Source organism: Chiloscyllium punctatum, chromosome 36, assembly GCF_047496795.1.
Source record: "Chiloscyllium punctatum isolate Juve2018m chromosome 36, sChiPun1.3, whole genome shotgun sequence".
In the NCBI taxonomy this organism is placed as follows: Eukaryota; Metazoa; Chordata; class Chondrichthyes; order Orectolobiformes; family Hemiscylliidae; genus Chiloscyllium; species Chiloscyllium punctatum.
The window spans coordinates 19,163,550-19,180,572 of record NC_092774.1 but is presented as its reverse complement, the minus strand read 5'-3'; the positions used below and the strand labels follow the sequence as shown (position 1 = coordinate 19,180,572).

Here is a 17,023-nt window from a genome sequence, read left to right as displayed (position 1 = left end):
CATCCATTCCCTCTGCCCCACTGTTCAGAAGCAGGAATGTGTATGATCTACAAGACACAACACAGAAATTCTCCAAATATCCTTAGATAATACCTTCCAAACCAACAACCACTTCCATCTACAAGGACCAGGGCAACAGATTCTTGGGAACACAACCTCTTGCAAGTACCCCTCCAATCCACTCACCATCTTGACTTGGAAACACATTGCTGTTCCTTCAGTGTTGCTGGGTCTAAATCCTGGAATTCTCTCCCTCAGGACATTGTGGGTCACCGTACAGCGTGTGGACTACAGAAGGTCACCACCACCTTCTCAAGGGGAACTAAATGCTGGCCAACCAGCGATGCCCATGTAACACGAATAACTTTTAATAAATGATTGAAACGGAGGGTTGGAACCTGCAAACTAAAAAAAAATCAACGTTCAGGTGGAACAGACGTCGCGCTTTGATTCGGTCCTTATTTGAGGACAGATAAAGAGCGATATACTGACACTGAACTGGAAATAGAGAGTTAAACCCCTGTAGTGTTTCACTCAGTCTATCAATTGAAAATCGATTAAAGATTAGCTCTTGACGTGTTCGTCATTAACACATAAAAAAGGACGGTTAAGAAGGCATATGGGACTCTTGATTTCATCTCTTTAATGGCTAATGTAATACCCACAGTCCCATGCGATCCAGACTTCGCTCTATTGGCCGTGAGCAGTGTTCATAGTGCGCATGTGTGAGATCGACATAGGGCCCCTCCCGTCGTCGTTCTGATGGACGGGGAGACCAATCTTTGGGAAACCCTCTCGGACCGGAAGGGGCCTGGTCCTCCTGCCAATCAGAACCTCCGCCACTGTCTGAATGCGGAAGGTCGACCATGAGCTTCTGAAGTTGCTGTTGCTCCTCTCTCTCTGAATGAAGATTGAGCTTCAGTCCAGACTGTAACTTCCTTCCTCTGTTTAACATCTGGGAGGACCGCACTCTCTTTTCTCGCCCTCTTTCCCATTTCTTTTCTCATCCTTGGGTTCAGCTGTTGGTTTGTAGGAGCTGAGGGGAAAAAGAAAGTCAATCGAGGTGAAGGGACAGACTCTGGAAAAGGTTGGTCTAGATCTGTGTCTATTAATGTTTGACAGGCTTTGTTTCCTGAGCTTGATACATTTACTTGTCTGGCAAAAAGGGATGGCGTCTTGATCCATGTTGGGGATGGAAGTGGATTATGCTGTGGGTGACTTGCTCGTAGTAGTCCAATAAGCATTAGATAAGTAATCATGACACACAAACCTTGGGTTATTGACTGTTTATTCGGAGCTCACGGGGAGAGCCAAGTCGACCTCATGGTCACAAGTCACTCTGACGAGAAACAGAGTTGTCTGATTATATAGGTTACAATCATTTAACAATTAGCAAACTGTTAATTGCAGGAATTTGAGCAAACTGAGGCACTTTACCCAGCAACACAGTGTCTGGATAGTGTTGGTTAGTAGCTGATAAGTATACAATAGGTCCTTGCAAAGAGAGGATACTCCCATGCAAGGAAAGAATTTGTTTATCAGGTAACAGTACAGCTGCAAGGCCGAGTGTCTCTGTTGAGTCTGGGAATTAAGGGTAGTTGGGACAATGCAGGGAGGAGGAGCTCAGACAGTGGATAGATCAGCCCTGATCGTAATGAATGGTGGAGCAGGCTGGATGGGCCAAATGGCCTACTCCTGCTTCTATTACTATGAAACTATAACCCTGCATTTCCCATGGCTAACCCACCTAACCTGCACATCCCTGGGCACTGTTGCCAATTTAGCATGGCCAATCCAAATCAAGGCCAGTGAGCAGTGTAGTGATGTGGAAAATGAACATCAGAGAACAATAGAAAGGGACAAGGAGAGTAAATATACCAGCAATCAAAACTGGATTCTAAAGATCACAAAAATTGAAATGATACATGGTGAATCTGAATGTTTGCCACATTGTAACAAAAGTAAATGAATTAACTGCACTCATTGAAATGAATAATTATGGTCTGAGACTCCTTACAGACACATGGCTTCAGGATGGCAAGAATTGGATCCTGAATATTGAGGTGTAGTCAGATGGGAAGCGAGGTCAGGCAGAGGGTTGGCATTGCTAATCAAAGCACTGATCACAGGGTAGTCTGGTGTCAGCTCGGATTTCAGGGCCTGATTTCTCTGTCCTCTGATCTCCCTGTTCCCACAGTGTAAGATGTTGGTCTATCCTCACCTTTGCTGGACTTCTGCTGAAGCTTTCACGCCTCTTTTACAGCTTCCAGAACAAGAAAACATTCAGTCAATCGAAAGCCAACCTACAATCTCAGCCTGTCACCATTCCAGATACAGAGTGTAGTCACAGCAGGGAATCAAACAAGAAAAATGAAACAAAATCAGAAATAAATAAATGCCTAATGTTTGTCCATTCGGAAGTAAACCAGAAATAGGGCTGTCCCAGGATTCTGAGAGTGCCCTACTTGAGGAATTCTCTCTCCCTTCGATGTAACTATTAGTACTGTTGGAGCAAAGTAACTCGTGTGTCAAATCGTTTAAAGTAAAGTAGTCAGGAGAGGAGACCTTGAGCAATTAATTAGCTTTATTCGTTGCCATTGGGGAATACCTCTGAGTTGAAAATAAAGTCTGATATATTCCAATAAAATACAGAATGTTACAAGTTTTATGTAAAACACAAGCCCCACTCTCCATTAATTATGCAACTGAGGGGCAGTCGTAAGGTTCACATACATTGTCCAGACCTACATTTCTTCATGTCTACAAAACTGAATGTTATCTTATACTGCAGGTTCAGCTAGGCTCTAATTACCGATAAGGGACAGAGAGAACCAATCCATCATTCTATGAAGCAGCACAGTCTAATGGCCTGAGGAGCAGAGACAGCCTGCAGCTGCAAGGTCAGGCTATCAAAACAGAATTCCTTAGCCAGGGCTCAGACAGCATTCTGTTAACAGGCTACATTTTACTGCAAACATTGCTTTGTGACAATATGGCTTCCATGCAGTTTTGTGTCAGGGGTAGCTAGCTTTTCTGTTTTTATATTTAAAATGCACCCGATTCCCACCAGTAACTGCAACAGGTACAAGTACAGCACATGCAATATTCCTCATTGCAGCTTCAAGCCGGTTTTGCATCCTCTGTTCTTCCTTCACTTTGGCTCCAGCACATTCAGCTTCCTTCCCTCATTCCCAGCCCCCCGCCCTAATGTTCCAAGCTGACCCGCAAAAGTTCGGTTTGTCCCTCCATTCTTTCCCAGTTGTCTTTTGTGGGTTTTGAAAACTTTCCCAATCCTCTGATTATAGGAGTTGAATTTATGTTGTAGCTGCACCAGACATTGGTTAGGCCACTTTTGGGATGTTGTGTGCAGTTCTGGTATCTCTGCTAGAGGAAGGATGTTGTGAAACTTGAAAGAGTTCGGAAACGGTTGACAAGGATGTTGTCAGAGTTTGAGCTGAACAGGCTGGAGCTGTTTTCTCTCGAGCACCAGAGGCTGAGGGGTGACCCTACAAACATTTATAAAATCAGGAGGGGCATGGAGAGGGTAAATAGACAAGATCTTTTCCCTAGATGGGTCGTAGTGTCAGGGTGAGGGTGAGATTTAAAAGGGGCAACTCCTCCATTCAGAGGGTGGTGCGTGGAAGGAATGAGCTGCCAGAGGAAGTGGTGGCGGCTGGTACAATTACAGCATTTAAAAGGTACCCAGCTGGTGTAATGGAAAATTAACATTTATTGTGAAATCTATAAAAGCATAGGGTAACAAAGAAGTCAGGGCCTGACTTTGCAGACAGGCAGAAAAAAAATGTCAAGTTAAACCGACCTAACAGCAGACTTACAAGGCCAGTAAACTACCATATCAAGAGTCAAGGAATGAGAAAAACAACTCCATACATGAAAAGGACCTCCAATGTTCCAGGCTCCTGGTCTTGAGCTGTTGATAAGGAGAAGTGAATCCAGCCAGGACTGACACAGTTAAGGCGAGTGTTGTAGAGCAAGGAGACCTTGGACTGTAGTTCCTTGAAATTGGAGTCGCAGGTAGGCAGGATAGTGAAGAAGGCGTTTGGTATGCTGGCCTTTATTGGTCAGAGCAGAGAGTACAGGAGTTGGGAGGTTAAGTTGTGGATGTGCAGGGCATTGGTCAGGCCACTTTTGGGAATACTGTGTTCAGTTCTGGTCTCCCTGCTGTAGGAAACACGTGTGATACTTCGAAAGATTGACAAGGCTGTTGCCAGATTTTGAGGGTTTGAGCTACATGGAGAGGCTGAATAGGCTGGGAATATTTACCCTGGAGCATCGGAGGCTGCATGGTGATTTTATAGACGTTTGTGAGGGGCATGGATAGGGTGAGTACTTAAAGTCGTTTCCCCAGGGTAGGGGAGTCCAAAACTAGAGGGCATCCATTTGAGGTGAGAGGGGAATGATTTGAAAGGGACCTGAGGGGCAACCTTTTCACACAGAGGGTGGTGCATGTATAGAACGAACTACCAGAGGAAGTGGTGGAGACTGGTAGAATTACAACTTTTAAAAGGCATCGAGATGTTAGTCTGTTCTCAGCTCTGCTGGATTTCTATAAATTCGGTGTCTTTTGATCTTATTCTCCACAACCACCTGGTGAAGGATCAGCGCTCCAAAAGCGAGTGCTTCCAAATAACCCATTGAACACTCACTCGGTGTTGTGTGATTTTTAAGTATGTCCAGGTATGGTTGGATTGACTGTGCTCAATTACATAGTGCCCAGGGATGTGCAGGTTAGGTGCATTAATCAGGGGATAAATGTTGAGCAATAGGGGTAAGGGAATGAGTGTGGGTGGGTTACCTTTGGAGGGTCAATGTGGAGTCTTTGTGCCAAGTGGCCTGCTCCCACACTCTGGGGATTCTCACAATCTCATTTTTTTTTTGCTTCCCAAAATCAGACCTGCTCACCTCTCCGCAGGATCCCAGTGTTGTGAAATATATTAACTTTCAGGTGGAGTTATCCAAAATTCAGAGAGATGTCAGTCTTGATGTTTTTGCTCATCTGCCCCTGTAAGATCCTGAATCAGCACCTTCAGGAGAATTAGTTAGAATGGAGTGAGAACAGAGGGGGAGAGAGAGTGGGATGGTGCCTTCAATTTTGTGGAATAACAAAAGAAAAGGATATTCCACAGAAAGTAGAATTCCTTGTTCAGGTTTTCTACCCTGCACTGACAGTGATGACCTTTGTAATCTCTTTTTACAGAGTATTTGAAGATCTGAAGATGGAAGTTTCAATATCAACACATGAAGTGCTTATGCCCAAAACATCGACTCTCCTGCTCCTCCGATGCTGCCTGACCTGCTGTGCTTTTCCAGCACTGCACTTTTCGACTCTGACTCTCCAGCATCTGCTGTCCTCACTTTGACGTCAGTGTCTGACAGTCACTGCAAGGATGCCTGCCTTGAAGAAGTTTTCCTCCTCTCTCTCTACAAGAATCTCAGGGAGTCCCTCTCCCACTGCAACTCCCAGGTCATTTCCTCTGCCCTGAAGCTCTTCAACCATGTCGTGAAACAGACTCGCTACCACAGCCTCCTTGACCTATCACCTTCATCCCCTCCCCCACTCACCCATTGTATTCTATGCTACTTTCTCCCCACCCCCACCCTCCTCTAGCTTATCTCTACACGCTTCAGGCTGACTGCCTTTATTCCTGATGAAGGGCTTTTGCCCGAAACGTCGATTTCGAAGCTACTTGGATGCTGCCCTAACTGCTGTGCTCTTCCAGCACCACTAATCCAGAATCTGGTTTCCAGCATCTGCAGTCATTGTTTTTACCTCGTCACTCAATCCATCAGGAACACAATGATTTTTGACTATGATTCTGTGAGAAGGAGCAAAGCCTTTTGGTTCCTGTTTGAGCACGTTTTCAGCATCAGTGGGACTGGATGAGAGACCCTACCGTTGCAGTGCACTGAGTGTGGGGCCTGGGAAGAGGAATTTACGGCGGGGAGGGGCTCCACACGCGTTGGTGTGTGGCTGAAGCTTTGGCCATGGAGAAACCTGAGGAATCCCGCCCCGTGGAGAAACCGTGGAATTGTGGCGACTGTGGGACTGGCTTTCGTGCCCCGTCTGTCCCGGAGACTCATCGGCGCAGGCACACCAGGGAGAGGCCATTCCCCTGCCCTGTCTGCGGGAAGGCCTTCAGCAATTCCTCCAACCTCCAGACCAACCAGCGGGTCCACACGGGGGAGAGGCCATTCCCCTGCACCGACTGCGGGAAGGCCTTCAGGCATTCCTCCAACCTCCAGACCAACCAGCGGGTCCACACGGGGGAGAGGCCGTTCCCCTGCCCCGAGTGTGGGAAGGCCTTCAGCAATTCCTCCAACCTGCTGAGGCACCAGCGGGTCCACACGGGGGAGAGGCCCTTCAGCTGCCCCGAGTGCGGGAAGGCCTTCACCCGCTCCTCCTACCTGCGGAGCCACCAGCGAGTTCATGTACCATCGCAGGGCGATTGAAGGAATGACAGCCGAGTACCATTTATTGACTGGACTATCAACCCGGTTCCAGGGACTCCCGGGTTCGATTCCCACCGCAGCAGATGGGGGAATTGGAATTTGGTCAGAAATCTGGAGTTCAGAATCTAACGGTGAAACCATTGTCGGTGGAGTGGGGATGGAAGAAAACCCCCACCCTGATTCACTCCGTTCTTTTTTAGGGAAAGAAACTGTCGTTGTGGGAGAGGATTCACTCAATCGTCCCAGCTGCATCCTTTACCCGGTCTGGCCTACACGTGACTCCAGACCCAAAGCAGTATGATTGACTCTACACTGCCCATCCAACTTACTTGGAAACAGGGTACGGGTTGAAAATGCTGAGTGAGGCAGTACTTTCTCCGGGTTAAGGCTGTACCAAGGATCCAATTACAAAGGGTCAACTGGGTAGTGACCAATAATGAAACAAGTGAGGGGTTGGAGGGGGTGTGTGCTCTTTGGTGAAGCTGTATCAAAGTTGGGTCGCAATAAAGATTACCTGCCGAGCTCAGGCCAGCTCAGACTCTCATTGAGAGCTTTGAACTGCAACAGGTTTTTGTTTTAAAACTGCTCATTTCTTACAGGCGAAAGTGAGAACTGCTGATGCTGGAGATCAGAGTCAAGCTTAGAGTGGTGCTGGCAACGCAGAGCAGGTCAGGCAGCATCCAAGGAGCAGGAAAATCGACATTTTTTGGGCAACGGATGCTGCCTGACCTGTTGTGCTGATTTCTGACAGTCTCCTGTACTATGTTTCCAATGTTGTGTATCGGTTGCAGCAGTGAATGAGTAGCCAGTATTGTTAGAAATTGTAAATTTTTCAGGAGTGCAGGTACTCCATCATCCCATTGTCATTGTCCAGTTTCCTGGCAGCACTGGGAGGTGTGGGCTGTGTCCACTGGAAACGATGTGGAGGTGCCAGTGTTGGACTGGGGTGGATAAAGTTAAAAGTCACACAACACCAGGTTATAGTCCAACAGGCTTATTTGTAAGCACGAGCTTTCGGAGCGGTGCCCCTTCATCAGGTAGCTGTGGAGCAAGGTCATAAGACACAGAATTTATAGCAAAAGATCACAGTGTCATGCAACAGACAGGACATATTAAACAAATCTAGATTGCAGATTAATCTTTCATCTTTTAGTATGGGCTGCAGGTTTCAGTTCATTAATATGTAAATCCCAGAACTACTTTTAATTCACCTTCTCGAGATGATGTAAGGTTTTATAAAAATAGGTGACGTTGCAGCTCAGATACTGCACAAAAGTGTCTGAATCCCAATCTTGAATCAGACTGGTTCTACTAACCAAAGTAGGAATTCATAAAATATTACATGGATTGACTGTCTGCAGTTTGTATGATTTTGAGCAAAATTGAATATATCTGCAAATATAATTCTGCAAATGGAAGTTCACTCCATTGAGTTATGTGTGACTGTATCTGCAGGAGTGTATGTGCGTGCGTATGCGAGTTTGTGCATATATGCTAATTAAATGTGTGTGAGATGGAACATAAGCCTGTGAGATGGTGAGAGTGTTAGGGTGTGTGTGTCTGAGAGAGCGAGAGATAAAGGAAAGGGGTTGCATTTTGCTAAAACAGGGAAGGGCAGGACTTGTACCATTAATGGTAGGGCCCTGCATCGTCATGTAGAACAGATTCATGGGGGCGGGCGGTGGCGTGGAGGGGTTCTGGGACATAAAGTTAAAAATCTCTCAACACCAGGTTATTGTCCAACTGGTTTATTTGGAAACACAAGCTTTTGGAGCACTGCTCCTTCATGGGATGTTTGTGGAACAGGATCATAAGACACAACCACCTGATGAAGGAGCAGTACTCCAAAAGCTAATGCTTGCAAATGAGCCTGTTGGAGTATCAGCTGGTGTGGTGTGAATTTTAACTTCATCCACCCCAGTCCAACACCGGCATCTCCAAGTCGGGGACATAGTTCTTTGGAAGTTGCATCATTGGTAGACAGGGTGGTGAAAGAGGCGTTTAGCACACTTTCCTTCATTGTTCACACCGTTCAGTGCAGGAGTTGGGACATCACGTTGAGGTTGGACAGGATATTGGTGAGACCATGTGTAGAGTACTGAGTACACTTCTGGTCGCCCTATCGACAACCACAAGTTGTCGGGTGACCTTATTTCGATTTATAAAGTAATGGGGCGTGGAGGAAAGGTAAATATAACAGGGGAAAAAAATGATGCATCTCCCCTTTTTAACTTCTCTTGACATTCAGACACTTCAATCCTGTCAGTTACAGCCTCATCGCCAGAGAGCAGACTGCGCGTGCTCCTCACTGCACGCAAGGCACACGCCTCGCGACTTTCTTTTGGTGGACCAATCGGAAGCCGTGGAGGACCGGAAGGTGAATGGTCCTCCTGCCAATCAGAGCCTTCCTATTGTCTGAATGCGGAAGTTGGAACACGAGCCTGGGGAGTTGCTGCTGCTCTGTCTCTGAATGAAGATTGAGTTTGCTCCAGACTGCAACCTCTTTACTCTGTCAACCATCTGTGAGTAGGGCACTCTCTTCCCAACTCCTTTTCCTTTTTTTTCCCCCCATTCTTGGATTCAATCTTTGACTTCCATTTCCTTTCGGTTGCTGCAAGTGAATGCACGGCGTGGACCGATTCGGGAAAAGGTTTTCATAAACAGAGAGCGGGTCATGTATGGGATGAATGTCCAGAGGTCGTGGTGGATGCACTACCCCCAAGAAGACCTCACCAACCCTCTGAAGAGCAACCCTCCCAGACCCACTCCCCAACATTTACCCCTTCACCTGACCCTACACGCAATTTAGCGTGGCCAATTCACCTAACCTGCACATCTTTGGACTGTGGGAGGAAACCAGAGCACCCGGAGGAAACCCACACAGACAGTTGCCCGAGGCAGGAATTGAACTTGGGTCTCTGGCGCTGTGACGCAGCAGTGCTACTCACTGTGCCACTGAGGACAGATGAGGAGGAACTGCTTTTCCTGGAGAATAGTCATTCTATGGAATTCTCTGCCCAAGGAAGCAGTAGAGGCATCTTCATTAAGTATATTCAAGAGACAATTGGATGGGTTTTCATGGTCAGGGAATTAAGGGTAGTTGGGATAATGCAGGGAGAAAGAGCTGAGCCAATGGATATATCAGCCACAATCAGCTCGGATTTCAGTTTCCCACAGAGTAAGATATTGGTCTGTTCTCTGCTCTGCTAGATTTCTGCTGAAGCCTTGACCCCTCCACCCCCCACACCTTCTGGAACAATAAAACATTCAGTCAATCAAGACCCAAGCCACAGTCTCCCAGCCTGTCAACCATCCAGACACCGAGTGTAGTCCTAGCTGGGAATCAAACAAGAAAAACAGAACAAAATTAGAAATAAATAAATGCTCGTGCTTAATGTTTGTTCATGAGGAAGTAAACCAGAAATAGGGCTCTCCCAGGATTCTTATAGTGCCCCTCTTGAGGCACTCTCTCACCCTAACATCTAACTATTCATACCCAGCTATGATTTACAACAATATTTACACCAGCAGAAATAAAGCATCTGTTATCAAGTAGACATCGGGATATACAGCACAAAATAGACTTTTCTCTGTCTCATTCACACACATACATCCATGGGGGTGAATTTGTAGTTGCAAAATTATATTTGCAGAGACATTCTATTTTTCTCAAAAATGCACAATATGCAGGCTGATCCATGTAATGTTTTGTAAATTCCACTTTGGAAGTAGAACCAGTCTGACTCAAGATTGTGTTACAGACAGACTCTGACCTCACACCTTTAATGCATTGTCAGAGCTGAGATGTCACCTTTTGTTATAAAACCTTGAGTTATCTCAAGAAGATGTCTTTCAGGAAATTCTGGGATTTACAAATGAATGATACGAGCAGCCCATATCCCTCTAAACCCTTCCCATTCACGTACCCATCCAGCTGCTCTTTAAAAGTTGTATTTGTGCCAGCCTCCACCACTTCCTCTCGCAGCTCATTGCACACACGCACCACTCTCTGTGTGAAAAATACAAATCTATGCCTTCCTCATCCCCCGTTTTACCTGTACTGATACCTTTGGGGATCTCTGAACTTGGACAGTAAGGTCCCTTTGTTCCTGAGCACTCTGTAGGGATCTACTATTTATTGCTTACTTCCTTCCCTATTAAGATGAGGTGTTGTCCCTCCAATTTGTGGTTTGATTCGTTGTGGCAATAGAGGAGGCCAAAGATGGTAATGTCAGAAAGGGGGTGGGAAGGGGAATTGAAATGGGTGGTGACTGGGAACTCTGGTCGGCTCTGTGGACCTGGATATGATGTTCAGTGAACCATTTCCCAGGTTTGTGCTCACTCTCCCCGATATAGAGAAGACCACAACTGGCAAACACATGGCAAATGCAGTCCCACAATATGAAGTTATAGCCTTTATTTTGGGAAAAAAAGTAGAAAGGAAGTGCATTGCTAAAATGGTGATGTAATTGGATGTGGAGAAAGTGAGAACTGCAGATGCTGGAGATCAGGGTCAAAAAGTGTGGGACTGGAAGAGCACGGTAGGTTAGGCAGCATCCGAGGAGCAGGACAGTTGACTTTTTGGGCACGAGCCCTTCATCAGGAATGATGTGTGGATAGACAAAGGAGCCTCAGCGTCCTCCTACACCAGTCACTGCCAGTTGTCAGACAGGTGCAGCAAACAATCAGCAAGGCAAGTGGTGTATTAGCAAGAGGAATTGAGTTCAGAAGTGGGGAGGTCTTCCTGCAGTTAGGGGGTCATTGAATATATTCAAGGCTGAGTTCATCTGATTTTTGAAGAACAAAGAAGTGGATGTTTGTGGGGGAAGGCAAGAGCATGGTTTCAAGACCAGTACAGAACAGTTCCAGAGTCAAACAGCACAGAAACAGACCCTTAAGTCCAACTAGTCAGAGAGATATACAGCATGGAAAGAGACCCTTCGGTCCAACCTGTCCATGCCGACCAGATATCCCATCCCAATCTAGTCCCATCTGCCAGCATCTGGCCCATATCCCTCCAAACTCTTCCCATTCATATACCCGGCCAGATGGCTTTTAAATCTTGCAATTGTACCAGCCTCCACCACTTCCTCCTGCAGCTCATTCCATACATGTCCTACCCTCTGTGTGAAAAGGTTGCCCCTCAGATCTCTTTTGTTTCTTTCTCACCCTAAACCTATGCCCTCTTGTTCTGAGATGTCCGTCTTGACGTTTTTGCTTTTTCTGCCCTTGTAAGATCCTGAATCAGCACTTCCAGGAGAATTAGTTAGAGCAGAGTGAGAACAGAGTGGGATGGTGCTTTCAATTTTGTAGAATAACAAAAGAAAAGAAAATTCTACAAAGTAGAATTGCTTGTTTAGAGTTTCTACCCTGGGACTGACAGTGGTGACTTTTGTAATCTATTTTTACAGCGTATTTGAAGATCTGATGGCGGAAGTTTCTCAATCAACAGATGAGAAACATTGGCCCTCCTGCTCCTCAGATGCTGTCTGACATCCCCATGCTTTTCCAGTGCCACATTTTTCGACTGACTCTCCAGCATTTGCGGTCCTCACTTCAACATCAATGTCTGACAGTCACTCAGTCCACCAGGACCGCAACGATTTTCAACTGTGATCTCTGTGAGAGGGATCAAAGCTTTTTGGTTCCTGACTGAGTATGTTTTCACCATCAGTCTGACCCACAGAGTGTGGAGCCTGAAACAGTTGGACGGCCTGGGAAGAGGAATTCACGGCAGGGAGGGGCTGGAAAAGCGTTTATGTGCAGCTGAAGCTTCGGCCATGGAGAAACCTGAGGAATCCCACCCCATGGAGAAACGGTGGAAGTGTGGCGACTGTGGGAAAGGCTTTCATTTCCCGTCTGCCCTGGAGACCCATCGGCGCAGTCACACCGGGGAGAGGCCATTCCCCTGCACCGACTGCGGGAAGGCCTTCAGACATTCCTCCCACCTGCTGGCCCACCAGCGGGACCACACGGGGGAGAGACCCTTCGGCTGTCCCGATTGTGGGAAGGCCTTCATGTTTTTCTCTGCCCTGTTGGCCCACCGGAGAATCCACACGGGGGAGAGGCCGTTCAGCTGCTCTGAGTGTGGGAAGGGCTTCAACTATTGCTCTGACCTGCTGAGGCACCAACGGGTTCACTCAGGGGAGAGGCCCTTCAGCTGCCCCGAGTGCGGGAAGGCCTTCAGCAATTACTCCAACCTCCAGACCCACCAGCGAGTGCACACGGGGGAGAGGCCCTTCAGCTGCCCCGAGTGTGGGAAGGCCTTTACCCAGGTCTCCACCCTGCTGAGACACCAGCGGATCCACACCGGGGAGAGGCCATTCACCTGCTCTCAGTGCGGGAAGGGCTTCACCCGCTCCTTCCATCTGCAGAAGCACCAGCGAGTTCACGTGCCATCGCAGGGGAATTGAAGGAGTGACGGCCGAGTGCCATTATCGATTGGACTATCAACCCGGTTCCGGGGAGTCCCGGGTTTGAATCCCACCACGACAGATGGCAGAATTGGTATTCGGTCAGAAATGTGGAGTTCGGAATCTAACAATGAGACCGTTTCAAGGAGGGGGGTGGTGCAGGGGAGAAAGCCCCCATCTGATTCCCTCTCTCCCTTGTTAGGGAAGGGAACCGCCATTGGGGGAAAGGATTCACTCAGTCGTTCCAGCTGCATCCTTTACCCGGTCTGGCCTACACCTGACTCCAGACCCACAGCACTCTGGTTGACTCTACACTGCCCCTTCCTGGCAAATGAGCGGGGAGAAACTTACTTGGAGACAGGATATAGGTTAAAATTGCTGAGTGAGGCAATACTTCCTCCGGATTACGGCTGTACCAAGGATCCAATTACAAAGGGACAACTTGGTGCTGACCAATAGTAAAGACAGTGGGGTGTGTGTGGGCTTTGATCTTGAACTGTTTAAAAAGCTGCAACTTTGTCTATGCCTTTTTGCTGGGGGAATCTGAAGCTGTAACAAAGTCGGGTCACAATCAAGGTTACCTGAACTTACCGCCGGGCTCAGACTCTCATTGAAAGCTTTGAGCTCCGAGAGGTTTTTGTTTTAAAGCTGCTCCTGTCTTTCAGCCTCCTGCAGAGTTTCCAATGTCGTGTATCAGATGGAGCAGTGAATGAGTAGCTTGTATCATTAGAAATTGTACATCTTTCAGGTACTGCGTTGTTTCATCAGCATTGTCAAGTTTCCTGGCAGCACCAGGAGGTGGGGGCTGTGTTCAGTCGAAATGATATGGAGGGGTTGGTATTAGACTGGGGTGATAAAGTTTAAAAAAATCACAATACCAGGTTATTGTTCAACAGGTTTATTTGGAAGCACTAGCTTTCTGAGTGCTGCTCCTTTATTGGGTAGCTGTGGAGCAGACACAGAACGTATATCAAAAGATCATGCAACTGATAGAATATATTGAACAAGCCTAGATTGCTGTTAAGCCCTTCATCTCTTAGAATGGGTGCAGGTTTTGGTTCATTAATGTGTCACTGCCAGAACATCTTTTAAGTCACATTCTTGAGATGACTTAAGGTTTTATGAAAAAGATAACATCTCAGCTCAGACCATGCATTAAAGGTGTGAGGTCAGAGTCTGTCTGTACCCCAATCTTGAATCAGACTGGTTCTATTTCCAAAGGAGGAATTCATAAAATATTACATGGATTGACTGCCTGGACATTGTGTGCTTTTTGACCAAAATTGAATGTATCTGCAAATATAATTCTGCCAATACAAATTCACCCCACAAAGAATTGTGTGTGCGTGCATGTGAGTTTGTGCGTGAGAGTGTGTACATGCTTGGTAAAGTGTGAGTGTGATGGTGTATAAGCCTGTGAGAGTATTGAGGGGAGGAGGAACGTGTGTGTGTGTGTGTGTGTGTGTGTGTGTGTGTGTCGGAGCATATGTGTGAGAGGTATTAATACAAGCAAGGGGTTGCATTTTGCTAAAACAAGGAAGGGCAGCACTTGTCCAGATAATGATAGGGCCCTGGGTCATGTTATAGAACAGACAGACATGGAGAGGGGGGTGGTGTTCAGGTACATGGTTCTTTGGAAGTTGCATCACAGGTAGCCAGGGCAGTTAAGAAGGCATTTAGCAGCATAGCATTCATTGTTCACCCCATTGAGTATCGGGGTTGGGACATCATGTTGAGGTTGTACAGGATGTTGGTGAGAGGACTGAGTACAGTTCTGATGGCCCAGTATTCTTCCAATTACAATCAGAGAGGGTTCGGTAAAGATTTACCAGGATGTTGGAAGGACTGGAGGGTTTGAGTTATAAGGAGAGGCTGGGACTTTATTCACAGGAGCACAGGAAGTTGGGGGTGACCTCATTGAGATTGATAAAATCCTGAGGAGTGGAGGGAAGGTGAATAGCAAATGGCTCTTGATTAGCGTAGGGGAAATCAAAACTAGGGGGCTTTTTTTAATGTGAGGAGAGAGATTTAAAAGGAACCGGAGGGGCAACATTTTGAAAGAGGGTGATTTGCATGTGGAATGAACTTGCTGAGGATGTGGTAGATGCAGGTACGGTTACAACATTGAAACAGCATTCGGATGGATACATGAGTAGAAAGGTTTAGAGGGATATGGGCCAAATGCAGGCAAGTGGGACTGGTTTAGATTGGGAATCCTGGTCAACATGGACGAATTGGACCGAAGTGTCTGTTTCTGTGCTGTATAACTTTATTGAAACCAGTAGATTTCTGAAAGGGGCTTGACAGGATAGATGCAGATAAAATGCTCCTTTGTGGGGAGGGTCATCGAATTCCGACAAGGTGGAAGCGGGCCATTCAGCCCATCTATTTCACTCTGGCCCTCTGAACAGTATCCCACCCATAACCCAACCCCTTACTCTGTATTTCCCATGGCCAAGCCACCTGAACCTGTACATCCCTGGTCACTTTGGGTAATTTAGCACGGCCAATTCTCCTTAACCTCTACACCCTAATCTATAAATTACCTTCTCAAGAATGTAATTTAAATGCAGAGCTTTTCTAAGACTCAACATTGGGACACAGACAGAATTCACACCGATTGTCTCTACTTATAAATAGGGCAACGTCCCTTTGAAATGTAGATTCACTTCGATATAACTGCGTCACTTTACATATGAAGATATCCCTTTGAATGTGCTCACATCCCTTTGAAATATAATCTTGTCCATTTAAACCTCTTTATTTACAGAAATACCCGTTAAAATGTCCATGTCCCTTTAAAATGCAGATTTCCCCCTTTAGATATGACGCCGTTCCGTTCGATGTCGGAATATCTGTTTAAATTGAGCCGTGAGCTTTCCCAATGTAGACAGGGCTCCTCGAAACGTGGCAGTGTCCCCGCCCCCCGCAGCTGCAGAGTGAGACAGGAGAGTTTGTTTTTGTGAATGAACAGTTGTAGCGCGAGGTGGCTGTGACATGGTGACGGTGAGGCTCCCCCGGGCCCCGCCCATCCCCAACCCCGGGCCCCGCCCATCCCCAACCCCGGGCCCCGCCCATCCCCCACGTGCAGACGTCACGCGGGGGTGAAGGCGGTTGGGAGGAGAAGTCGCTCGAGCGAGGAAGCGGCGGGAGGGCGGCCGTTAGGAAAATCCAGATATCCTGAATTAATCTAGTCCCCTTTGCCAGCGCTATATCCCTCTAAACCCTTCCTATTCATATACCCATCCAGATACCTTTTAAAGGCTGTAATTATACCAGCCTCCTCCACTTCCTCTGGCAGCTCATTCCATACCTGCACCACCCTCTACATGGAAACGTTGCCCCTTCAGGAACCTTTTATATCTTTGTGGCCTCACCCTAAACCTATTCCCTCTAGTTGTGAGTCTCACCCCAACACTGAGGAAAAGGCTTAAAAACATTGCCAAATATCGAGCCACATTGGGGGGAATTATGGCTCTGCCCTTTTTGTTCTCCGATAGGTATTTGGAAACTTAAAATCTGTCAATACCATCAGCATTGCTACAGAGCACGTTGTGTACACTCCTCAGTGTCAACAAGCAGGGCACGTGTTTGCCAATGTCACCAAAACATTGGGCATGTTCCTCGCTGTCTGCAGAAAAGTTGCGAAACCTACTTTTGATGGACGAATAAGGAGCACTGGAGGACCAGGGGGAGACTTGTCCTTCTGCCATTCGGAGCTCCCCTGTTGGTGAATGTGGAAGTTGGACCATGAGCTTCTTAAGGTCCTGCTCCTCCTCTCTCTGAATGAAGATTGAGCTTCACCTCAGACTGCAACTTCTTTCCTCCGTCCAACATGTGAGTACAGCACTCTCTTTTCTCACCCCCTTTTCCATTTACGTTTCATTCTGGGGTTCAAGTGTTGACTTGGAGCAACTGAAAGGAATGGGAGTGAATCCAGCGAGGGGACAGACTCTGGAAAAGTTAGTCCAGGCCTGTGTCTCAATTGGCAAAATAGACGGACAGGAGACTGGAAGAGCAAGCCAGGCAGTATCAGGAGGTGGCGAACGTGGTGCCACTGTTTAAGAAGGGTGGTAAGGACAAGAAGGTAGAGCAGTAATGTGATCTATATGGACTTCAGTAAGGCACACTTGACATAA

General features: G+C 47.0%; 1 protein-coding gene across 1 annotated transcript in view; it reads left to right on the top strand.

Moving 5' to 3' along the window:
* The window catches only part of LOC140460851 (uncharacterized), a 97,156-nt gene extending 82,560 nt beyond the window's left edge, over window positions 1-14,596 (top strand). The window contains exons 3-5 of the mRNA XM_072555544.1: window positions 6,199-6,450; window positions 12,011-12,018; window positions 12,521-14,596. Of these exons, the coding sequence (XP_072411645.1) occupies window positions 6,199-6,450; window positions 12,011-12,018; window positions 12,521-12,884 (624 nt within the window). The 3' untranslated portion in view covers window positions 12,885-14,596. The remainder of the gene's footprint in view (window positions 1-6,198; window positions 6,451-12,010; window positions 12,019-12,520) is intronic.
* Window positions 14,597-17,023: the final 2,427 nt, after the last annotated feature.